This window comes from Balaenoptera physalus (assembly GCF_965194825.1).
Source record: "Balaenoptera physalus genome assembly, chromosome: 1".
NCBI classification, from domain to species: domain Eukaryota; kingdom Metazoa; phylum Chordata; class Mammalia; order Artiodactyla; family Balaenopteridae; genus Balaenoptera; species Balaenoptera physalus.
In genome coordinates, this window is record NC_138882.1 from 165,978,836 (window position 1) to 166,004,537 (window position 25,702).

A 25,702-nucleotide genomic window follows, 5' to 3' on the forward strand; every position below is an offset into this window, starting at 1 on the left:
GGCGGAGCCTGGAGTGCGGCGGCGCGCGCCTCGCGTTCGCAGGAAGTCGAGCAGGGGAAGGAAGGGATGCGAGCGGAAGTGACGTAGTCTCGGGCACGCGGTCCAGCGTGGTTCGGGCGGGTTGTTTCAGCCCGGCTTGGGAAGTTACGAGATCTTTTACCCCACGTAGGCCGGACCCAACGCTCCGGTCCCCGTCCCGTCGGCAAGATGGTGAAGCCCAAGTACAAAGGACGGAGCACCATCAACCCCTCTAAAGCCAGCACAAATCCCGGTACGGGCGGCGGGGCTCGCGGAGGGTGGGGCTTGGAGGAAGCTTGGAGGGAGGGACACCGGGTGGCCTTGCTTGGAGTGACCTCAAGCAGAGTGGCCTTTGGGGATAAGAAGGGAGAAGATGATTACTTGTTCATAGGCCCTGAGGAGGGCTTAGTCTTGGACGCCTGTCAAGACTAGATGCCAGGCACCAGGTCTAAAGCCGGGAAAGTGAACACTCAGGCCTGGCAGCCTTGGGGCATCTCCAACTGTGAGGTGCAGAGACTGGGAAGCTCTGAGTTGGAAGGGACACTTAAATTTGACCTCTTCTTGGGTCCCTGTGTGTGTCAGGTGTTGAAGCCCCTCCCCCCAAATAGTTCAGTCTTGTATGAGTCCAGCTCTCCAGCTCAAGGAATTACTAGAAGTACTATAAATTAGATAAAGTCAGACTAAAAGTGATGTAGGCTGACCCAGCTGGCCCTTTACACTTGGCCACACTTGCCTACCACCTTAGCTTTGACCATTTAAATGGGAAAGGGCTAGTAGATTTGGCTCTTGGAGTCATCCCATCCGGTAAAGTGCATAGAAAATGCTACAGATAAGTATGATCGTTTCATACTTATTAAAAAAAAAACTTTCATACTTCAAAAACAAAAGATGTTTTTGAAGATGTGTACGAGTTTTGTTGAGGTTCCACCACAGAATGAACAAGATAGCCTTTGGGGGAGTCCCTTCCATTTGGGTTTAGTTAATAAAACATATTAAAATATGGCCTAAAGTTTTTGATTTTAATTAATGTTGAATGTTTTACCTGGACCGCTGATAAATTATTCAGTTTGTGTAGACTGGGATCTGACAGTGTTAGACCTGAAGAGGCCCTTAGAGATCATGATGTTATAGGTGAAGAGACTGAGCCAAAATAGGAGAAGTGGCTTGTCACAGCTGGCACACGTAGTGAGCAGTAGAGCCACCAGTCCTGTGATTTCTGCCTGTTTTCTATTGCATGACTTCAAAACAGATGACTTAAAGGCATCCCCAAATGAGAAGCTAAGCTGGTATTACTATGCTAATTTGTCCTTCTCTTTCTCTCTGAGATATAAGGCAAGAATTACTACCTATTTTGCTGTTGATAAAACTAAGATCAAACCTTAGGAAATTAAGAAACTGGTACATTAGGAACACTTATGTGCCAGAATCGTAGTCTTCGTGATGCTTTGCCTGTAGCAGGCACTCAGTATTTGTTAAACTGAGACCCAGAGGCAGGTGTCTTAGTGGTTAAGAGCACAGATGGTGATCTGATGCTTTTGTTCAAATTCTGGCTCTTGTACAAAAAATCTTTGTACAAGATGCTTGCCCACTGTGCCTCAGTGTCTTAACCTGCAGAATGGGAATAATGCATCCCTCTTGGTAAGATTGTTGTATGGATTACATGAGATGATGCCTGTAATGTGGATAGCACAGTGCCATAATTAGTGCTCAGAAATATTACCTACTGTCATTTTCAAACACAGTCCTACGGAGGGTTCCAGATTAGGTCAACTTTGTCATACCATGTAGCTTCCAGGAATGATTTTGTTGGAGCAACACGTGGAGAAAGTGGAGATTTTGCAGTGAGGTGGCAGCTTGCCTGCTTTGAGTGAACTAGTTGGTGTGTTTGAAGCAATGGCTATACTTAGACTTGTTGGCTATCAAACAGTGTGCATTCCACTTCTGTGTTTCCTAGATCGAGTTCAGGGAGCAGGAGGCCAAAACATGAGGGACCGGGCCACAATCCGACGCCTGAATATGTACAGGCAGAAGGAGCGCAGGTGAGTGTGGGCGCTGGTGTCCTCTCCTCTTCCCTTCCTGCCCTTGACTTGTAGCTGACACCTGTTAAGCCTTTGATATTCCCACCCCCACTTTCCCCAGATAGGAGTAGTGTATTTTCAAATACCGTTTTATATGATAAACTGAATTTTGGGTTAAAGACATGCGTAGTAGGGGTTGAAATAGTGATTGTGTCACTGCACTCTACAACAGCCTTGTTCCTCACAGCCTCGGCCTCCACAAATGGCATGTTAAATCTCAAGGTACATATCTGTCCGATAGAAATCTGCTTTTTTTTAACAAAGCACGTAGGATGGTGTCATGAAAGCGGCCAGAAAACTTGTTTTTTTAATGACAAACTTTAGATCACAACATTGTGGCACTTGGAAACTCATCACAACTCAGTTCTGCTGAGGCAGCCTCTACCACAGGGGCTTGCTGAGTGTGGCATTTTGCGACCTGGTTTTATTTTGTCTTATTCAATTTGTTTGGTCTTATTCAATTTGTTTGGTAATTGGATTCTTCAACCATTCTAAAAGATGTGTCTAAAACACAAATGTCAGTGAACTTAATCTGCCTTAGTCACCTACTCTGCAGTTTGTTTTAGAATTTCGAGTTCCAGCATAAATCACCCTCTACTTAAAATTCATTTAAACCAGCCTTCAAATAATTATCCAAAAAAGACTCAAGAATGCGGTTTTCTTTTTTTTTTTTTAATTAATTTATTTATTTTTGGCTGTGTTGGGTCTTCATTTCTGTGCGAGGGCTTTCTCTAGTTGAGGCAAGTGGGGGCCACTCTTCATCGCGGTGCGCGGGCCTCTCACTATCGCGGCCTCTCTTGTTGCAGGGCACAGGCTCCAGACGCGCAGGCTCAGTAGTTGTGGCTCACGGGACTATTTGCTTCGTGGCATGTGGGATCTTCCCAGACCAGGGCTCGAACCCATGTCCCCTGCATTGGCAGGCAGATTCTCAACCACTGCGCCACCAGGGAAGCCCGCGGTTTTCTTTTTTAAAGCAAACAAACAGTAAACAGATTTTTAAACATGGTCATTAGTTGTTATTCATCGAGCAAAAATCATTACGTGCTCTGTTGCAAAAGGTTAAGTGGCTTTGGGGCAATCTGTTTTGAATGTAGAAGTACTTTTTGTTTACCAAAATCTGTATTTCATGATCACTTAAAACTGGAAGGAGAAAAAAAAAAAAGAGGTCCTTTTGATGGAAAGCGTATTCTGTAAACCCAGCTTTGCTGTAGCCTTTCTTCTGTTGTCAACCCAAATCTGTTATTTCCTCAATTCAGGAACAGCCGTGGTAAAGTGATTAAGCCTCTGCAGTATCAGTCAACGGTGGCTTCTGGCACAGTGGCGAGAGTGGAGCCGAACATTAAGTGGTTTGGTGAGTGTTGTCCTCTGCTACTTTTACCCTAGAAAATGTGCACTGTATGGAAAAGGGTAGAATGTTCAGGTATCTAAAAGGCAGGTATCTGGGGGCTTCCCTGGTGGCACAGTGGCTAAGAATCCGCTTGCCAGTGCAAGGGACACGGGTTCGATTCCTGGTCTGGGAAGACCCCACATGCCGCGGAGCAACTAAGCTCGTGCGCCATAACTACTGAAGCCCTCATGCCACAACTACTGAAGCCCATGCTCCTTAGAGCCTGTGCTCCGCAACAAGAGAAGCCACCGCAATGAGAAGCTGGCACACTGTAGTGAAGAGTAGCCCCCGCTCGCTGCAACTAGAGAAAGCCCGTGCGCAGCAACAAAGACCCAATGCAGCCAAAAATAAATAAATAAATTTAAAAAAATAAATAAAAGGCAGGTATCTGGGGTGAGGGGAACTGCCAAGGACAGTATGAGAAAGGGATGAGATAAGAAGTCCCCACCGTGAGAAAAGTCGTGGCGGTGGCTTCCATAAATGACTTCTTTTTGAAAAGAGCCCATCATTGTTCACCGTGAGTGAACCTCTTAGACAGATGAGCTCATCCTTAATGACTAGCATTCATTAGAACGCTCCTCTCCTAATTTCCAGTCACCTGGAGAGGTGACTTTGAGAGGTGCCTTGCAGGTGTGTTTGTGCCTTTAGCCTAAAGTTCCTCTGAAACACTTTTTCTTAGTGGGGTTGTGTTTGGACTGAGTGACAATGAAAGGACCTCTCGTTGGTCCTTCCCAGGAATGAATAGCGTATCTCCAGAGGCCTTGGGGAAGCAGGATTTCTTCCTTTGGAAGCTCCACCTTCATCTCTGTCGGGGCTTTCAGCCTTTCCCTCAGCCACTGCCAGCTGTGTGGGCACATCAGATGGTCAGACCGCATTCTTTGCCTGCTGTTTGGCCTCTGTTCTGGGGGGCAGATGGCAGCTACCTTTGCACATCTCATACGTCTCTTGGTGGGATTGGTACCCCCTAGGAAACTGCAGCACAGAAAAGTGTCCGAGAGAACTCCTTCAAGAGGCCTTTAGCATGGTGGCAAGGTCCGGTGACACTAGATCTAGACCTCCTGGGTTTGAGGCCTAGTTCTGCCATTTCTGGGACCATGGTCAGGTTCTTAAGTTTGCTCATCAGTTTCTCCATCTGTAAAATGAAGATAAAAACAGCACCTATTTCGTAGGACTGTTGTGGTAATTAAATGTATAAATACTCTTACGTAAAGTGCCTAGAACAGTGTCCGGCAAGTAGTACAATAGAAGCTTTAACCGCTGTCATCGTCACCATCCCCGCCAGCGTGGTCGTCTTCACCTTGAGTTTGGCATTTGTGCTGCAATGTGCTGTTCAGTGAATACAATCTCTCACTTCCAAGGTGTTCTCCAAGTAGTGTTATATAGTTTCATTTTGTTCCCTTGCAGGGCTTTGTTGATTAATAGTGCCTTCAAACCCTTATAACCCTAAAAACCAGAGCTATGACTCTTAGGTGCTGTGCTTTGGGATTCTCTGAGTATGCTAACTGATCAGCTGTGATTGGCTCCAAATTTCTTTGCCAGATCTAGCAGGAAATAGGACATTTGTCAAATCTCAGTTCCATTCAGTGATGTTTATTTTTCAGTTTCATCCAGTCAGGAAATTGGACTTGGAAAACTATTGAAACCCTTTGTGTGTCTGGGTTGGTGGATTAGTTCTTAGTGTATGAGTGCAGGAGAGGCAGTTTCTTTGTTTTTTGGTTTCTGGTTTTTTCCTTCTTTTAAGTTTGAAAATGGCTACGTGGGATGGATGTGTCAGGTGTTTGGGTGAGTGAGGGCAATTTAAAATCTTACCTTTATAGCACAGGGACATCATCTCGGTGTTTTGTGACCACCTAGAGGGGTGGGAGGGAGGGAGACGCAAGAGGGAAGAGATATGGGAACATATGTATATGTATAACTGATTCACTTTGTTATAAAGCAGAAACTAACACACCACTGTAAAGCTCCAATACTCCAATAAAGATGTTAAAAAAAATAAAAATAAATAAAATCTTACCTTTCACTGTGTCCCTGGGAAGATGGAGGCGGAAGTTGTAAGGAGCTATTTATTAAACAGCAACATTCTTTTGTAAAACAGGAAATACACGTGTGATTAAGCAGTCATCGCTACAAAAATTTCAAGAGGAAATGGACATAGTCTTGAAGGATCCGTACAAAGTTGTCATGAAGCAAAGCAAGTTACCCATGTCTCTTCTCCATGATCGAATCCGGCCTCATGTAAGATGGAGGATGTCCCCGGCAAACCACGCAGATCCCTCTCTACCGTACTTTCCTCTTGTTTTTCCATAGAGAATAGTGCCTGAAGCAGTACTGATAAGCTTTCTGAGACTTCTCCTTTCACCTTTGTTAGGGGTCTCACCTTTAGCATGAACCGAATTCTGTCGGAGAAGTTCAGTGGCATAGTGGACCAAAGCACAGGCTTGGGAGTCAGGCCTGAATTTTAATCTTTGCTCTGTCCCTTACCTGCAGCCTTAGTTAGGGTTCTCTGCGAGCTTTCACTTCCCCGACTGGTAAGTCAAGGTGACCCCCTCCTCGGGTGACTGGATGCAGATGAAACAGCCATTAAGGCTCTTGGCACATGCCGAGCACTTAGGCCACCACTTACTTAGACCTAAAGAGATCATGGCTATTATCAATACTGCTTTTAAATGTTTTTGGTAAGCAAACTTGTTTAAGTGGTAGTTCCATCAAACTTTGGGGAAGCATAGATTTAGGATTGGGTTGGTGGGAGGGAGACTTTCAGCTTCTGGGAGCTCCTTAGAGAGTCTTTTCAGCTGAAGGAAAGGGTGCCAGTCAGATTGCTTGTTAATCATTGAAGTTAGAAGTGCAGTAAAGACTGAATCTGGCTTGAGTGGAATTAGTTTCACACGGAACCAAAGAAATGGCCTAATGCCTGCCTGCACATTTTTACTTGCTTTGAATAGTAACTCCCAAAAATGTACATAAGTACAGCACAGAGCTTCAGTTCCAGCATGAGGAGGGGAAGAAAACACTGACATGCATACATGGATTAAACAGTTCAAAGAAAAGTGTTTACTTGCAGAACAAAGTAAAACCCAAGTCCTGGTTATTGCCTCAGGTTTTGTCAATTATGCTTTGTTTTATGACAGACTAGAAGAATGGCACCTATTAGTGGAGTGACTGTTTTCTTTCAGGGAAACACGTGAGTGTAATTCATGAACCACAGACAAGTTGCTCATTTCCTTTGTTCTCTCTGTCCTCCCTAAAGCCATCTTTTAACAAACTATTGAATCCTGTTTATGAGAAGAACAGAGAAGTTCTATTATGGATTTATTGCTTTGTTGCCCATGGCAGTTGTTCAGTGCTTCTAAAATTCAGTGCTTAAATGTCTGATACATAGAATGAAGGGCCCACAGCTGCAGCAGTTTGTATTTTGGTGCAGACGGGTACTCAGAGTAACTGATGAGTTTTCTGCTCTGTCCTTGAAGAAACTTTACCTGTTTTATTTTTAGTGCAATATCTACTACTCGTTATGAAATCTGATTCTGAGATTTGCTGCACGGTGGAGTCAAATCAGATACGCTTTTAACTTTTACACATTCACCTGTATGTGCATTACAATTACTATGTTTCTGTAGCAGTACTACAGTGGAAATACTTTAACTTATATTGTCTCTGTATTTTAGTGTATAGACATACTACTACCTTGTACTTACTAAGGTACAGGTTTATAGACACAGATCCAGGTATAGTGTACGTTATAGGTTGAGAGATTTTCAAGGATAATTTTGATCATAATTTTCCCAGTGACATTAGAACCTAGTTCTAATGTAAAACGCGACTGTTCTGTTCGGGGATGTTCCCTTGTTGGAGCGTAGTGAGTAAAACTAAACTGAGAGATGGGTTAGAGACTCTGATAATAGCTTAAGGATCTTTAGGAGTTGAAGAGGTGTCTGTCAAGTTCAGAAGCCACTGGGTTGTTCTCTCTTCCGCGTTTCGTAGCTGGTGCTTACAGAGGAGCCTGTACTGGGGGGCAGAGGGTGTTTGTTTTTTTTGAGGATATTATTCTCTGCCGGCTGTTAACATACTGTTACGTGATAGATCCTAACTCAGAGTTTGACTTTCATCCTGCTTCAAAAATTCCTCTGCCCGTAACTCCTTTACAGGCACATCAAGTTCTAGTTAGGATCAGGTTCCTTTTATCACATCTAAACTCTTATTTTGGACTTTTGCTAGATGTTTTTCATCTGAAGACTTCGCATGTGCATTTAATAAAAACGTTACCTAAATTAGGGAAAATGTTATCTGAAACTAAAATGCATCTTACAAAACAAGCAATTCCTTTTAGCCATGAAAGAAATTAACTTCCAAGAAAAAGTTGGCATTTACAGTTGGTTTAAAAAAAAAAACACAAATTTGAGCATGATCGTCCTTGACAAAAATCTGTGAATTTGGCGAATTTTATGCACTTGTTTGAAAGCTAAAAAAAAAACAAAGGTCAGAAAAAAGTTAATTTTCAGCGTTGTAGCCGTAATTACATTTGACTAAAGTTTATGATAAATGAAATAAAGCAGAGTTTTTGGCAAGTCTTACACACAACTATTCATATTTGCTTTGACTATTTGTATTTTGTATTTCTCCAGGAAAGCTTTCAGAAGAGGGGAACAAGTGCGTTTGCTATTTAAATAAGGATTTCTGTTTTGAAGTCAGGCTGCATCCGTGTTGTAGATTTTGGTATGGGTTGAGCTTTGCAAAAATGAAAGCAGAAAGCCTTTCCCAGATAGGTTTTGAACTTTTTGCTTTTTCTCAGTGCTTTGCTTAGTCTTACCTATAATTCTCCTTTCTCTTTAGAACTCAAAGGTGCACATCCTTGATACTGAAAGCTTTGAAACTACATTTGGCCCTAAAGCACAGAGGAAGCGACCAAATTTATTTGCAGGTGATATGCAGTCACTTATAGAAAATGCAGAAATGTCCACTGAGAGCTATGACCAGGGGAAGGATCGTGACTTGGTAGCTGAAGACACTGGTGTGAGGTACAGTTTTAAAGTTCATGCACATCTCCTCATTTGCTCTTCTGCAATAGACATCTTCTTTACAGTTATTTACCTGCCAGAAGCTCAGTGATTTATCTCATAGATGGAGATCTTCCCTTAGACTAGAAAAATTAATGAAACTGGTTGGGGCCAGACTGAAGATAATTTAAGGTGGCTTGTTTACTATTGGTCTCTTAATTCCCCCCCCAAATAGAAATAAATAACACTTTCTTCATAATAATAACAGTATATTCTATCATAGACAAATTTTTAAAATATAGTTAAATTGGAAATACAACAAAAAGAAAATAAGCACTCATAATTCCACTACTTATGTTAAGCATTGTTAATATTTTGGTGAATATCAGGGTTTACTCTGGACCACTGGGGGTGGGGGGAGTTCATTGATATCCTTTGAGGTTTCTGTGACCCTCTGAAGATAATATGGAAAATTTATGTACATGCATAAAAGAAGTGAGTTTTGTGGTTTTTAGAGAAGGGGAGGAGAAGAAGGATCCCTAACTTTGATCACACTTTCATAGGGGTTCATACCCGAAAGGTCAAGGATCAGTTAAGGATATGTATGTATATATATACATTATTCTGGACGTTTTTATTTATAAGTATAGTACTTTAAGACTGTATTTTAACTTGCTTTTATTTTAATATATTTTTCTAAATTATTAAGAATATATTTCCATGTCAGTTCTTAGTCAACAACAATATAATGTTTCATGTCAGAGTAGGTTTTTGTTGTGGCCAGTCCCATGGTTAGACATTTATGCTGTTCAAAGTTTTCCCCTATGGTAAACAACTCTAGGGTAAAACATCAATGTGACTAATTCTTTCTCATCCTTAATTGTTCCCCAAGGATAAATTCTTAGGGGAAATGACGTCGAAGAATATGCAGTTTTTTGATAGGCGGCTGCCTTATTACCCTCCAGAAAGGGTTTACCAGTTTAGTCCTCCTGGTTCTCCCTCATGTGTTCCTGAGGTGCCCTAGAGGAGAGGTGCTGTCCCCTGCCTGCAGTGCCACTACCTTGGTGCTGTCCTCAGTCCATCGCTAGCCCTGGGCCTCCTAGAGGTCAAGTCAAGCCACTCGAGGCCAAGCAAAAAGAGGCAGCGAGTTCATTTATTCTTAGAACTATTTGGACTTTGTATGCGTCTGCTGATTTGAATTTTTTCCACCTCCAAAGGGTACAGTCGGCAATGGGGGAGAAACAAAACTATTTTTGTTCCAGGGACATTGGGTAAATGTCTTTGAGGCTAATAAACAAGCAGATTCTCAACCTTATCAGGAAAGTTTCACTCTTCGTGGGAGCTGTGGAGTGTGGATTATGGTTCAGATTCCTTTTCATAATTCTCTGTGACAGACTGCCTAATTATAGTTGCTTTTGTTTTTTTAATTAAATTTATTGTGGTAAAATATACATAACAAAATTTACCATTTCAATCTTTTTTAAAAATTATTTATTTATTTTTGGCTGTGTTGGGTCTTCTTTGCTGCGCACAGGCTTTCTTTAGTTGTGGCGACCAGGGGCTACTCTTCATTGCGGTGCTTGAGCTTCTCATTGCGGTGGCTTCTCTTGTTGCAGAGCACGGGCTCTAGGTGTGTGGGCTTCAGTAGTTGTGGCACACGGGCTCAGTAGTTGTGGCTTGCAGGCTCTAGAGCACAGGCTCAGTCATTGTGGCTCACGGGCTTAGTTGCTCTGTGGCATGTGGGATCTTCCTGGACCAGGACTCGAACCCGTGTCCCCTGGATTGGCAGGCGGATTGTTAACCACTGTGCCACCAGGGAAGTCCCATTTTAATCATTTTTAAGCATCCAATTTAGTGGCATTAAGTACATTCACATGGCTGTGCAACCATTACCACTATCCATCGCTAGAATTTTTTCACATCATTCCAAACTGAAACTCTGTACCCATCCAGCACTGATTCCCCATTCCCCCCTCTCCTCAGCCCCTGGCAACCACCATTCTGTTCTCTGTCTCTTATGAGTTTAACTTCTCTCTTAAATAGTACTTCATGTAAGTGCACTTGTACGGTATTTGTCCTTTTGTATCTGGCTTATTTCATTAGCATAATGTCTTCAAGGTCATCCATGTTGTATCGTGTATCAGTACTTTATTTGTTTGTATTGCTGAACAGTATTCCATTATGTATACGCGACATTTATTTTTATTCATCTGTCGATGGGCATTTGGATATAGTCATTTTTTAAATTAAGTCTAATTTTGGTCCGTCTACAGCTAGTTGTTTTTTTTTGTTTTGTTTTAATTTTTATTGGAGTATAGTTGCTTTACAATGTTGTATTAGTTTCTGCTGTACAACAAAGTGAATCAGTTATACATATACATATATCTACTCTTTTAGATTTCCATCCCATTTAGGTCACCACAGAGCGTTGAGTAGAGTTCCCTGTGCTGTACAGTAGGTTCTCATTAGTTATCTGTTTTATACATAGTAGTGTATATATGTCAATCGCAATCTCCCAGTGCATCCTACCCCCCCTTCCCCCGTTGGTAACCATAGGTTTGTTTTCTACATCTGTGACTCTATTTCCGCTTTGCAAATAAGTTCGTCTGTACCATTTTTCTAGATTCCACATATAAACGATATTATACGATATTTGTCTTTCTCTTTCTGACTTACTTCAGTCTGTATGACAATCTCTGGGTCCATCCATGTCTCTGCAAATGGCACTACTTCATTCCTTTTTATGGCTGAGTGATATTCCATTCTATATGTGTACCACATCTTCTTTATCCATTCCTCTGTCGATGAACGTTTAGGTTGCTTCCACGTCCTGGCTATTGTAAATAGTGCTGCAATGAACATCGGGGTGCATGCTTCCTTTCGAATTATGGTTTTCTCTGGATATATGCCTAGGAGTGGGATTGCTGGGTCATATGGTAGCTCTATTTTTCGTTTTTTAAGGGACCTCTATACTGTTCTCCGTAGTGGCTGTACCAATCTACATTCCCACCAACGGTGTAGGAGGCTTCTCTTTTCTCCACACCCTCTCCAGCATTTATTGTTTATAGATGTTTTGATGATGGCCATTCTGACCGGAGTGAGGTGATACCTCATTGTAGTTTTGATTTGCATTTCTCTAATAATTAGTGATGTTGATACTAGTTTTGATACCGCTTTCCCTTGGCACATGGTTTTTTCCCTGAAACATCCTTGTAATCTTTATAGTGCTTCATTTGCTCACTTTGGGTCTTTTCTTATTTAGAAATGAAGCCCAAGAAGAGATATATAAAAAGGGACAGTCTAAAAGAATATGGGGTGAACTCTACAAGGTAAGACTTTAAATTCTATCTTACTGAATGGTTCCTTTGGCTTTCATGATCTTATATGAGAAAACTGACTTGGATCTATTGAAGCTCTGTCAATATAAATTCCACCTCCAGGATGGATATGGCCGTGCACATACTACCATTGTTCTAGATAACTGCATTTTTTTATTACTCATATAATAGTAACAACCACATTGCATAGATTCACATATTCTCTGTTAATATTTCTTTGGATTACCTGCTAAATGATATTCTTGTTGAGATTCATTATACATGGTTAGAGCTGCATGAGAATTTTTGAGTTACTTAGTCCAGCCCTCTCATTTTACAGATGAGAATTCAAGTCTAGAAGGCTTGAATACCTTCCCCAGCTTACCCAGGTAGTTAGTGCAAGAGGCTTTGTGTCTCCTGAGTCCTGGTCTAGTTCTCTTCAGCCGGCTGAGTTTTAGGTCCACACTCGAATAATATTCTCAGTAACGAAGACTTTCAAGCATAGTCACATAATCAGATAGTAACATGATAGGAAACTAGTACCATGAAAGCAAACAAACTTTTTTAGTTTTTTTGTAAAATACTCAAAACCTATAGCATGGAAACTTAGAGGTCTAAGAAGTAAATGAGGGACTTCCCTGGTGGTGCAGTGGATAGGACTCTGTGCTCCCAATGCAGGAGGCCCGGGTTCGATCCCTGGTCAGGGAACTAGATCCCACATGCATGCCGCAGCTAAGAGTTCGCATGCCACAACTAAGGAGCCTGCTGCAGCTAAGGAGCCCTCGAGCCGCAGCTAAGACCCAGTGCAACCAAATAAATAAATTAAATATTTTTTTAAAAAAGAAGAAGTAAATGGTTCTACTCACTAATGCATAGCAGTCGTGAAATAGACCGGTTTCATCCAAGCTAGTTCTATTTGGAATTAAACAAGTTTCAGATACCCACAGGATGAAAACAATTTTTCGGGTACTGATCCCTGGGCTTTGAGATTAGCTACCACCTGCTCTCCTCATAAGACTGTTGAGAGGTTATCTCTATTGTTGCTTTATTTTTCCCAGGTTCCCTTAAATGTCTTCTCTCTTTCATTTTGCCCTTGTACTCCTGTAGCAAGTCACTTTTGCCTCTTTGAATTTGCAGGTGATAGATTCATCAGATGTTGTAGTTCAAGTTCTTGATGCTAGAGATCCAGTGGGTACCCGTTCCCCTCACATTGAGACTTACTTGAAAAAGGAGAAACCCTGGAAACACCTCATTTTTGTTCTTAACAAATGTGACCTTGTTCCAACCTGGGCAACGGTAAGTACAGTTGCTAATGCAAAACAGATGACCAAGGCCACACGGCTTGTGCAGGCTCTGAGTTACCCATGAATAAGTCAGTGTCGTGGTCTCTAGGATTTGGGGCAGCAGTTAAGGTGTTGCACTATTGTGAGGGTGTAGTCATTCAGGTGTTCTCATCGAAAACAAAACTAAAATGGGCTTCATTGATGATGGGCAGTTACCTTTTTTTAAAATTTTTTTTATTTATTCATTTATTTCTGGCTGCGTTGGGTCTTCGTTGCTGTGCGCAGGCTTTCTCTAGTTGCAGCGAGCGGGGGCTGCTCTTCATTGTGGTGCGCATGCTTCTCATCACGGTGGCTTCTCTTGTCGCAGAGCATGGGCTCTAGGCGCGCGGGCTTCAGTAGTTATGGCATGTGGGCTCAGTAGTTGTGGCTCGCAGGCTCAGTAGTTGTGGTGCATGGGCTTAGTGGCTCCGCGGCATGTGGGATCTTCCCGGACCAGGGCTCAAACCCATGTCCCCTGCATTGGCAGGCGGATTCTTACCCACTGCACCACCAGGGAAGTCCTGGGCAGTTACCTTTGACCCTTGGTGGTTGGCAGTGGGACAGCTGCAGTGCCCACAGGATGAACGGTGTGCGCCCTTCAGAAGGGGCGGCTGCCGAGGCCCCAGGTCTGTTTCACATTATGTTACATTAGTTGCATTTAGTAGCAATGAAGGCATTTTTGGAATATTGTTTTGTGTTTATAAGACAAAAGAGAGGCTTCCCTGGTGGCGCAGTGGTCAAGAATCTGCCTGCCGATGTAGGGGACACAGGTTCGAGCCCTGGTCTGGGAAGATCCCACGTGCCGCGGAGCAGCTACGCCCGTGTGCCACAACTACTGAGCCTGCATGCCACAACTACTGAAGCCCATGGGCCTAGAGCCCATGCTCTGTGACAAGAGAAGCCACCGTGATGAGAAGCCTGCGCACCACAACGAAGAGTAGCCTCCTCTCTCTGCAACTAGAGAAAGCCCACGCGCAGCAACGAAGACCCAATGCAGCCAAAAATGAAAAAAAGACAAAGCGTCAACTGTCATACTTGAAAAAAATATTTCAAAGAATTACAGCTAACATTTTCCTTAGACAACTGTGTATTTGAAGTACCATCCTGTTATTCAAGCTCTGGTTCTTCCTATGTTGTAAATAAACAGCTCACAGTTTACCAGCTTCTTTTCTTTTCTCCCTTTAGAAACGATGGGTTGCCATCCTCTCCCAAGATTACCCGACACTTGCTTTCCACGCAAGTCTTACTAACCCCTTTGGCAAAGGAGCATTTATTCAGCTTCTTCGGCAGTTTGGAAAGGTATTGCGACCTGACCTGTGCCCCCTGGAGTTGGACAGCTGTGGGTTTGTGTGAGAATTTCTCTTCCCAGGGTGTGTCAGAGTTACCAGCCTCACCTTCCACATCTTCTCGGTAGTGAGGACAGTGTGTTCTGGAGATGTGAACACTCACAGAGCCTCAGGATTTCAAGGGATTCTGAAATACTCTCTAGCTCAGCCTATACCCCCATCCCTGACAAACGTCGCTTCCCTTTCTGCTGTGTCCCTGGAACCGTATGGTCTACCCTCTGCTCGGTGATGACGACGGGCCCCCTCCCCACACTGTGTCCCCACTCTGGGCTCCCGGGCTGTGCGTTTCCCTTCCCTCTGCCTGGAAGGCACCCTGCCGAGCTCCAGCCTCGGATCCCTGGTCAGGTGCTGGTTCCTCAGGGAGGCCCTGAAAGCACATGTTCTCGAAGCTTCATGTTCTGTACCTGCAACTTTGTATTTGTATGTTCATTTAATCTTACCTGGCTTCTAACAAAGGACACCTGTCCTCCGTCCCACCCTTCCCCACTTCCCAGAAGGAGCTCGTCCAACTCATAGCTGTTACTTCTGGTATTTTTTCCATATTTTTTATATATGCTTATGAATCTATTTCTTCATCTCACACCCCCCTCAGTTTTACGTATTTGTTAAGTTCCTACTATGGAAAATGCGGGTTAGATTTCTTGCCCCCGTCCTCCCTCTCCACTCCCTCTGTCCTTGTACGACATTTGGCTAAACTATTACTCATTTAGTGTTTAGGTTATTGTGACTGAAGTGTCAGTCCTTGCTGATCCACGGTGCTATGATTGTAATTCCTTTCTAATAGGACCTTCTGTTTTATCTGGTGTTAATTAGCTCCGTTTTATTTGTCACTGACATATCACCAAATCCTCTGGTAGTGTGGGATCTTTCAGAGTGTCTGGCGCCTCCCTTCCAGGTGCACCGGCTGCTCCCCGGGCCGCTGCTGGGTCTTCCTGGGACTTCCTTTCCCCGTCATCCGAATGCGGGATTCCCGTGGCTGTTCCCTGTGTTGCCCTTGTTCACTGGATCCCTTTTCTTTCTTGGTTTACTCCTTCCTTTTTTGTTTTTGTTTTTGTTTTTTTTTAATTTATGTATTTATTTATTTTTGGCTGTGTTGGGTCTTCATTGCTGTGCGTGGGCTTTTCTCTAGTTGTGGTGAGCGGGGGCTACTCTTCGTTGCGGTGCGCGGACTTCTCCTTGTGGTGGCTTCTCTTGTTGTGGAGCACAGGCTCTAGGCCCATGGGCTTCAGTAGTTGTGGCACGCAGGCTCAGTAGTTGTGGCTCTCGGGCTCTAGAGCACAGGATCAGTAGTTGTGGCACACGGGCTTAGTTGCTTCGCGGCATGTGGGATCTTCCCCGACCAGGGCTCAAACCTGTGTCCCTGCATTGGCAGGCGGATTCTTAACCACTGCGCCACCAAGGAAGTCCTACTCCTTCCTTTTGATGGAACATGTTTTCCAAAAGCCTTCTGAAAAGGAGTGCTTAGAAGGAACATTTTTTGAGACCTTGCATTCTGTAAATTTCTTCATACTACCCTCACACCATTTCTTCTTAGAATGTTGAAGACACGACATTGCATTGTTTTCTGGCTTCCGATGTTGCCATTGAGAAATCTGAGACCGTTCTGACTCCTAATCCTTTGTGGCTGAGATCTTTTTTGAAAAAAATTCCTGTTTTACAGTGTCCCAGTGATGTGCTTTAAGGTGGGTCTTTTATTGTTCAGTGAGCTAGGCATGGATGGGACTTTCAGTCTGTTATTTGTCCTATACTGTTTTTTGGAAACCACCCCACGCCATGCCCCCCATTCATCTCTGTTCTTGTTCAGGAATTTGGTTTTATCTCCTGGTTTAATTCTTGAATTTTCATTCTTTTTTTTCTGGCCTCGCCTCGCGGCTTGTGGGATCTTAGTTTCCTTACCAGGGATGGAACCCGTGCCCCCTGCAGTGGAAGCGCAGAGTCCTAACCAGTGGACTGCCAGGGAAGTCCCAATTCTTGAATTTTCTTATCTTTTCTTTGTTTCAGTACATTTATGACATTTTACCCTGTTTTCTGGGAAGTTTCCTTGACTTGATCATTTAGCTGTTCTATCGCAAGATTTATTTTGCCTCTCACTTTTAATTTGTAATTTCTGAAAGCTCTTGTTTATGAATTGCCCTGCTCTCTTTTATAGCCTGTTCTTGTTTCACGGATGCACCGGCTTCTCTGTCTCTGAGAACAATGATGGTGGTATTTGGAAATTTTCCTCTACATTTTCCTACATTGACACTGTTTCCTCCAAGTTGCTCTTTTTCTGTCTTTTCTACTAGAGTCACACTTCAGATGTCTGGTTATTCTTGGTTCTCCACTCATTTAAGAGTGAGCCACCAAAAATAGGCTAAATAGACTTTATGCAGGGGGTGGGCTTGTTGAATGAGAGATTTCACTGTAGGTGACTGGGCAGAAACCCAGTATTTTGTTGGGGGACACTCTAGATGTCAGTGTCTGTAGGGTGGGTTTTTTGTTTGTTTTTTGTTTTGGCCGCACTGCATGGCATGTGGGATCTTAATTCCCCAACCAGGGATCGAGCCCGTGTACCCTGCAGTGGAAGCATGGTGTCCCAACCACTGGACCACCAGGGAAGTCCCGTCTGTAGGTCTTTACTCCTGGGCCTGTGAGTTTCCCTAGAAAGGAGTCTTCCTGTCTCCAGCTTGGGCGTATATAGACCTGGCTGCCAGGGTTCTGGGAACTCAGTGGGAGTAGGAGCCTGGGGTTGTACTATTCAATATTTAGGCTTTCAGCTAATCACTCTGGGAACACTTGCTTTCAATTACTGTTACCTCTAAATCTAGGGTCCCTTTCAGGTCTGAAAATTAAAGATATTTTCAGACATGCAGGGTTTCAAAAGAGTCATTATCTCTCCTAAGGCTCTGGGGTAGAGAAGTTGGGCACCCATGCCAGGTGAGGGAGGGGAAGGAGAGGTGTGACTATTTCTACAGACGGTCCACTGGTCAGTCTTCTGGATTTCAGTCCCACCCTTAGAGGGGTCTGTACTGCTGATTCCCAAGGTCTTTCGTGATTCATTGGCAGTATATTTGCTGCATTTTTAGTTTTTCTACCTTTGTAGCCATGTAGCTTTCATATTTTGTAGTGGGCCAAGTTAGATACTACTTTTTAACTGCTGGTCTTCTGTTAACATCACACATTAGTTTGTTCTGTCTCAGCTCCAGCGCATGCTTTGGTTTTATATGTTTGGCTCTATGGGTGTGTGTGTGTTAATTCCCACGGCTGTGGTTCCGGTGGAGTTCGTGGAGGGAGTGAGGTGGGCAGGGGTGTGCAGTCCACCATCTCTAGTCAGAAGTCCCCATCCGTTTGTAAACTCTTCCTGAGCTCTGCCTCGTTGAGACTTTCACCCAGTGATCTAGCTTTTGAAGCTGCCTTTCTTTTCTTTTGTTGTTTAGTTTTAGCAGTGAAAATGCAAAATATGTTGTGCAGAGAAGAGGAGGGATGGGTCTTGGGATTGCCGGTTGCTGCATCTGCTGAGGTTCTCTTCCCTGAAGACATTTTATCAGTGGGTGGTGTTCTTCTAAATTGATGACTAACAAGCTATTTCTTCCTTTGTTTCTCAACCTACATACTTTTAACCTTAAAACATTCAAGAATAATTGCACATGAGTGACCGAGGAGCTAGCTGACTCACCTCTGATTTATTAATGAGTATGTGTATGCAGCCCACGCAGACTGTGCAGGTGGGGTGTGTCTGGGTTTTAAATCAAGTCGTAGCAATAGTTTTGTACTGTATTCTTTATGGTAGCAAAGTAACACAACCTGTTTGTCCCATGGGATGTTCACTCTGCGTGTATGTGGTGTGTATTCTTTTTTTTGAACAGTTGCACACTGACAAGAAACAGATCAGCGTGGGGTTCATTGGCTATCCAAATGTTGGCAAGAGCTCTGTCATAAACACACTGCGCTCCAAGAAAGTTTGCAATGTGGCCCCCATTGCAGGTGAAACAAAGGTATGTCTGGCTCAAGGGGGTCTTATTTACTTTGACTTATTTTATTTCCATGGAGGGTGATAATTCAGGACATGGAGATGTCTATCTGCTTCTCTTGGATGAAGATCACCATTGGGAGTTTAGCCTCCATATAATAGTTGGCAATGTCCTGGAGCTGTTTCTGCCCTTTTCGATAAGGCTAAGAGTACTTTGTGTGCCACTGCCTGGCTTTGGCATGGTTTGGTATGTGCCATTTGAGTCTGTTTTAAATTGTCACTCCAACCTTCTGCTTTGATAAACAAAACTAACCCAAGAATATTTGGTGCCTGGGTTAAGAAAGAAAACTCAATTTTAGGGTAGATTCTGTTGGTTGGGGGTCCTACCCTGGAACACAGGGTATTTGGGGAGCACCATGGTTCTGCTGAAAGGAACAGGGGCCAAGCAGTATTAATCTTCCAGGAGTACTTTTAAAAATCAGAAAAAGCTTTACTGGACATTATTGCACAATACTAGATGGAGATCCTGCCTCTGCATTATTTTTAGACCCTTAGCTGTTGGAAACGATAGTTTATGCCTCGTGGAAGTGCCTCATGCGCGGCCCAAAGAGAGGAGGGGCTTTGGAGCTTCATTACCCAGCAGGTTGCTCCTCTCTGACCCCTACCCCCCTCTCTAGTTTCTTGAGCATCAGGGGTTTGTGAAATCGCTTTCAGGGACTGACCTGGGGAAGTCTCTGCTTTTTAGGTCTGGCAGTATATTACCTTGATGCGCCGGATATTCCTTATCGACTGTCCCGGTGTGGTTTACCCCTCTGAGGACTCAGAGACGGACATTGTGCTGAAAGGAGTGGTAAGTATTTTGGTCCCGAGAGGCTCTTTGTTTGCCTTTTGGGGCCAGCGCTCTGTGGGGAACTCTGGATACCTTTGCTTTTTACTCATTCAGCAGACAGTTTGGGGTCAGCCTGTCTGACCAAACTTGAGGAACATGACACTGAACAGGGCAGTCTCTCCATTCCACTTAAGCCTGTTTGAGGAGTTAGTGGAACCGTGGGCATATCTGGTCAATGTCATCCCACAAAAGAGTTTGTCGTTTACACGTGGGCTCCAAAGGGAAGCACGGCCTGTTTATGTTCAGTGATAATTCATCTTCATGGGTTTATGGGTTGAGTCATTTTGGAACTCGGTCATTTCCTCACTTGTTCCTGAAGACGACCGAGAGCTTTAAATGGTTCCACTTAACCTTAACCAGTGCTTCTGGCTATACATCCTGTGCGGTTCCTCCCCTTCTTTCTTAAACTATTCCCTTCTCTTTGTGTCCTGGGATGGGTGGACTTTTAACCATTTCTGCAAGTCAGTAGCACGAAGGGTTCCAGTTTAAACTACTTGCGGAAGTCACACCATCAGTTTGTGGTGAGCCGGGGTTAGAGTTCTGGGCTCCGCGGCTGTGGTTGGCTTTCCATGGCACTCCTTTCAGCCAACTGCATCTCGCCACCTCCAGGACAAGCTCCTGCCAGGCCGCGCTTGCTTTGAGGCATTGAAATCTGTTTTCAGATATGGTTACAGAGAACACTGGGAACTTCACTCCTTCCATAATCAAGTTTGTAAGCAAGAGCTTTCCTATGAACATTTAGGTTCAAGTTGAAAAAATTAAGACTCCTGAAGACCACATTGGTGCTGTACTTGAACGAGCAAAGCCAGAATATATCAGCAAGACGTACAAAATTGATTCTTGGGAGAACGCTGAGGACTTTCTTGAGAAGCTAGCTTTCCGGACGGGGAAGTTACTGAAGGTAAGCCAGGAGTTGTGAGAATTCAGACTGGGACGTGCTGCAGGTGTGTGCGTGCGTGGTGTGGACCTTTTTTATATGCATGTGTGAGCAGTATGAAGTGCGAAACTGGGCAGGTAGATGGTGCCAACTGGGACCACCGCCATGCTTCCAAACCAGGAGGTGGTTGTGTTGTTTGAATTTAATTGGGCCTCTTCCTGCAACATTTCAGGGTGGAGAGCCTGACCTGCGGACTGTGGGGAAGATGGTCCTCAATGACTGGCAGAGGGGCCGGATTCCTTTCTTTGTCAAGCCGCCCAATGCAGAGCCCCCTGTAGCCCCCCAGGTAAGAAAAGGGTGGACCCCTCTCTCAGGAAGCATGGTTAGTGACCTGGGTGTGGTGTGTCTTTGGACCACCGTCTTCTTCCTTTAGGGTAGAACTTTCAGCTGCAGTGTCTCCCATCCCAGGGTGCCACTGCTGTGACCTGGTTGGGGGGGTGACCAGGAAGTAGATGTATGATAGAAGCCTGAGTATAAATGCCAGTTTTCAGGGCCTTGAAAGAGGAGGGCTTATTCAATGTGAGTGCTCTTGTGGTTTTTGTGTCTTTTCTTCTGCTTGAAGAACAGGCATTTCCAAGATTCTTTTGTTTCATAGACATTACGCCCAACCATGTGCCAGGAACTGGGAGCATAGGAATAATTAACATGGTCCTTGCCCTCAAGAAGCTCGTGGTCAGGTGGGAAAGGAGAGTGGTACAGTGGATGCTCAGGGAAAGTCTTAGGTTTGGGGCCTCTGGGCTAGATTGAAAAGCTTTCCTACTGTTCCATGTCCCTCCCCCCGGCAGTGGACTGCTCAGGGCTCCAACTGTGGCACTTTGCCTTTCTATTTCTAGGGTCTTTTTCAGAGCTCAGCCAAGTATCTTGAAGAAGTGGCTTTAAGTTCTGCTTCCATGCTAGTCTTTTGGGTCCATATTTCCCTGGTTTTCTCTCACTGGGCTCCATTCCCAGAGTTTCCATTGTCAGCTATAGATTTCCAGTTGAATATTTTCTCCAACATTTCAAAATCAACATATCTGAAACTGATGTTACTCAACCTTTTCCCTTCTCCCCACTAAAACCACCAAACAACCAGTACTGCGGGACGAGGCCCTGCCCTTCTGCACGTACACACACACACGTGCACACGCACGCATACACATGCCAGTGGAGGAGTATTTGGTGTTTTCTGATACCAAATAGCTTTCTTTTTTCCATACCCGTTATGCAAGCCTCTGACACCAACTGGGTGTCCAGTAACTGCCAGAGTTAGTGCAGACCCCACAGGTTAAGGGCTGAATCCCACAAGACTACCCCAACTTCAGATGCCAGCTGCAGATGGGGTTCTCAGGCTACCCACACGTCTACCCAGCTGGCTACAAATTCAGAGGTTCCCAGGTTTGATAATTTGCTGAAAGGACTCACGGAACTCAGGAAAGTGGTTTGCTTATGACTACCGGTTTATTACAAAAGATACAAGTCAGGAACAGCCAAATGGAAGAGGTGCATAGGGCAAAGTATGGGGTAGATGGTGGTGTGGAGTTTCCATGCCCTCTCCAGGCAGGCCACCCTCCCAGCACGTCATTGTGTTCACCAACCCAGAAGCTCCCCAGAGCCCATCCGTCCTTAAGGGTTTGTATGCAAGGTGTGTAAGTTCAGCCTTCATTACGTAGGCACGTTTGACTAGATCATCAGCCACTGGTGATTGAACTCAACCTCCAGCCCTCTCAGCAATTGCTTGGGCTCTCCGGTGACCAGCCCCCAGTCTGAAGCTAGGTCCCACCACAGTCATCTCATTAGCATAACTTTGGAGAGGGGCTTATTACAAATAACAAAAGCAAGACACCCCTGTCTTAACCTGGGAGATTCCAAGGGTTTTAGGAGTTCTTGTGCCAGGAACTGTGGGTCAGGGACCAAATGCACACTTTTATTGTCCTACAGGGAGACACGTAGTAAACAGATATGGATGTAACGTACTGATTGCTGTGAGGGAGGCTAAAGCAGTGTTAGGGGTTTGTGGGAGACAGAGCAGTGCCTCGTACGTGGGGTGGTCAGGGACGGCCTCTGAGGAAGTGGCCTTTTAGGGGGGGCCCTAGTGATGGGAGGCAGGAGCTCCGCAGGTGTCACGAGAGGCGAGCGTTGCAGGCATGGGGAGCAGCGAGGCGGAGCGAGCCTGGTGTGTCGTGGCTCCGGGAGGATGTCGCGGGCGGGCCACGTGGCCGAGGCCTCTGACCCAAGGAGGCCGCCCCTGTGCCCGTGTGGCCCTGTGCGGGAACGGCGGCCTTGCTCTAACTCTTCCTCCACGTCTGGTCGTTAAGTTGAGATAGTCAGTGTCCGTCGTCCCCCGCCCCCGCTCCGTGACTCTCCTTTCCTCTTTTTGGTGGTGGCAGCAGCCCCCTTGAGAATCCGAAGGCTAAAAACCACCTTACCAGAAAAATGTGCGGAAACGTACATACGAGTTTTGTATAGTTTCCTGAATTTCATGGATTCCCGATGCAGTTAGTGCTTCGCGCAGCCCCCTTTGCCTTTGGAAAATTCCTTGAGTTCCGCGCGCCTCAGCTGTGAGTGCACAATGGCGTCAGCCGCCAGCCCACGCTCCCTCCGCCCCTTCCCCGAAACAGGCCTGGCCTTTGAGTGTTGGCCGCCTCAGGGCTCGTTCTGAACTCCGAGGAGGTTCCCTCCTCTCTCCTCACACCCTTCCTTCCTTCGAGGTGCCTCCTCAGCGCCTCTCCTCTGCCCTCACACTTTCTAAACTAGCACTGCGTTCACCCTCAGCATTCAGCTGGGCCTTCATTCTTCTGTTACGGTGTGAGCTCATTTGGAATTACACTTTTTTTTTTTTGGCCATGCTGTGTGTGGGATCTTAGTTCTATGACCAGGGATTGAACCCGTGCCCGCTGCATTGGGGGCACGGAGTCTTAACCACTGGATGGCCAGGGAAGTCCCAAGGTGTGTGCTCATTTGGGATGTGCTTTCTCAGCAACCCCCATTCCTTGCAGTCCCCAGGAACAGTGTAGGGAACCTCCCCTGTCTACAGTGTAGAGTTGACTGGTTTTGATGGCTAAATACTCTTAAGGTTGGCGCATCCTTTGGGACCGTAGCTGTATTCCTCTGATCCTTCCATGCTGGGTTCAGGGTTTAATGCACGTTGACTTAAACTAGATTAACAGTACGACTCAGATGTGCATGTTTTCGATACTTGCCCTTAGTCCTGAGAAGAGGACTGCCTCATTTGAGAGCAGGGTGTGCTGAATTTGCAGGGAACTCTGCTCAATATTCTGTAATAACCTAAATGAGGAAAGAACTGAAAAAGAATAGATACATATGTATGTATAACTGAATCACTGTGCTGTACACCTGAAACTAACACAACATTGTTAATCAACTATACTCCAATATAAAATAAAATTAAAAAAAGAAAAAAAGAACTCAGTTTTCATTTTCTGATTCCATTTCTCTCCCCACCCCACCCCACCCCTTTTCGGCCTGACTAGCTTCCATCCTCCTCATCTTTGGAAGTTGCCACAGAAACAACCCAGAACAACCCAGCAGAGGAAGTCACAGAAACTGTAGGTGAGGAGTCGGAATCCATCATTGAGAAGGAAAAAGAGGAGCCCGGTCACGGTGGCGCCGATTCAGAAATGCAGCAGATTCTGGCACGGGTCCGGCAGAACTTTGGCAAAATCAACGTCCTGCCTCAGTTTTCTGGGGATGACCTCGTTCCTCTGGAGATGTCCGATATTGATGAAGACCTGGAGAGCCTTTCTGCGGAGAGGGAGGAGGAGGAGGAAGAAGAGGAACACCAAGGAGACGAAGAGGAAGAGTCTTACGCAGAGTCCCAGGAAGAACACGCGGGAAACAACACCAAGGCCGTTATTCAAGCCCTGGATGAAAAGATTGCTAAGTACCAGAGGTTTTTAAACAAAGCCAAAGCTAAGAAGTTTTCAGCAGTCAGGTAGCGTCCTCATCTTCTCACGAACTGCAGTTTGCTCGTTCCTTTCCCAGAAACTTGCCATGAGCATTGGAGCAGTGTTTTTGTAGGGCAGGGGAGGGTATTGCTGTTTTTTAGAAGTGATCTGTACGTTTTTCAAATTCAACTGCCTGAAGTATGAGAAGCTTAGTATTGATAGTTCTGTCTTTTACAAATGCCCAGGAGCCGCCAAAACAATGTTGCTTCTACCAATGGTGTTAACCATGTGAAGGGGAGCGGGTTTTCGTTAATCTGCAAGCTTGTCACGGTCCCTGTGTCAGCGCCTGTGTGGGCAGCGGGGGGAATGTTGGACGGCTTCATTACTCTACTTTTCCCCTTTCAGGATATCCAAGGGACTGAGTAAAGTGGTTTTTGCAAAATCCGAAGAACAGAGAAGAACAGTTGAAGAAGATGTAGAAGATACAGGTACAGTTAAATGATTAAAATCATGTAGATGTGATTTGCATCTTTAGAACGTTGGGGAATCTAAGTTTAATCTCCAAAGTATCTCTTGTACTGTCATCCACACAGATATTTATCATATCTGGCAGGTAACCCTGGTTCCATTTACTGTTTATCACACAAATTCGCTTTTCTTCTTTTTATTCTGCACATGTCTTGGGGTTAAATGGGTGATTTGGGAAAATTCTTCTAAAAAAAGTACATTATTAACATTGTAATCTAAGGGTGGGTCCAAAGACAAATTTTTTTCTGGGGGGATGATGGTTCATGTATTTATTCTTTATGTGGTTGGACTACTAGCTCCTATATTGAGTGTGTTTTCAAGACAAACGCAAACCCCGCCAAGGCCACTCAGCGCCCCCAGGTCTGGCAGCCTCCAGCCTCGTCCTGCTTTACTCTGCTCTGCTCACCACACTCCCTTCCCACCGGCCTCTGCCTTCCTCCTCCAGCACATCAAGCTCATTCCCACCTTAGGATTCAGACACATTTTGAATAACAAATTCCTGTTTCTTTCCTCTGTGTGTGCTTGTGTTTCGTTTCCAGCACCTACCAAAAAGGGAAAGAAGAGGAAGGCACAGAGGGAAGAGGAGCAGTCAAACAAAACTCGCAGGACGCTTACATCTAAGGAAGTATGTGCTTTGGTCTGAAACATCACCCAGGTGTAGAGAGGGGAAGTCCATTTCTTAAGACTCACTCTTTCAGAAACTAACGGTCTAGAGTTGAAATCAAGAAACCCCAGTCTTAAGTGACCTAGTTGAGGTCAGTGAAACAGGACCAAGGAGTGAGCTGCTGCCTGAAGGTCCTTGAGTTTCTGTCTTGTTTTAGGGATTCCCGATCACTATCCTCAAGCACGTGGACTACTGTTTGGAAGAGTCCGCTGGGTTTATGTGGCCTCAGGGAAATGACACGTGAGCAGAGCTGTGTAGGCAGACATATCACCGCCTTCTGTGAAGTTCAGCTCTGTAACTGGGCCCTCCAGAGCTGGAGGGGGCCCTCTTCGGAGGTGGAGAGCTTGTTATCAGAGTGATCAGCCTTAGACCAGAGGACCGCTTGTCAG

At 44.9% G+C, this 25,702-nt stretch overlaps 1 protein-coding gene across 2 annotated transcripts in view; it reads left to right on the top strand.

Moving 5' to 3' along the window:
• The window catches only part of GNL2 (G protein nucleolar 2), a 26,145-nt gene continuing 443 nt past the window's right edge, over positions 1-25,702 (top strand). Inside the window, exons 1-15 of one of the 2 annotated variants that reach the window (XM_082422053.1) lie at positions 1-271; positions 1,973-2,057; positions 3,353-3,447; positions 5,579-5,718; positions 8,314-8,498; positions 11,740-11,806; positions 12,932-13,090; positions 14,302-14,415; positions 18,308-18,436; positions 19,157-19,261; positions 20,043-20,201; positions 20,410-20,523; positions 23,708-24,168; positions 24,527-24,609; positions 25,189-25,274. In XM_082422053.1, coding sequence (XP_082278179.1) covers positions 208-271; positions 1,973-2,057; positions 3,353-3,447; positions 5,579-5,718; positions 8,314-8,498; positions 11,740-11,806; positions 12,932-13,090; positions 14,302-14,415; positions 18,308-18,436; positions 19,157-19,261; positions 20,043-20,201; positions 20,410-20,523; positions 23,708-24,168; positions 24,527-24,609; positions 25,189-25,274 — 2,046 coding nt within the window. In that variant the 5' untranslated portion in view covers positions 1-207. The remainder of the gene's footprint in view (positions 272-1,972; positions 2,058-3,352; positions 3,448-5,578; positions 5,719-8,313; positions 8,499-11,739; positions 11,807-12,931; positions 13,091-14,301; positions 14,416-18,307; positions 18,437-19,156; positions 19,262-20,042; positions 20,202-20,409; positions 20,524-23,707; positions 24,169-24,526; positions 24,610-25,188; positions 25,275-25,702) is intronic. The other variant, XM_082422054.1, reaches the window with a different exon arrangement.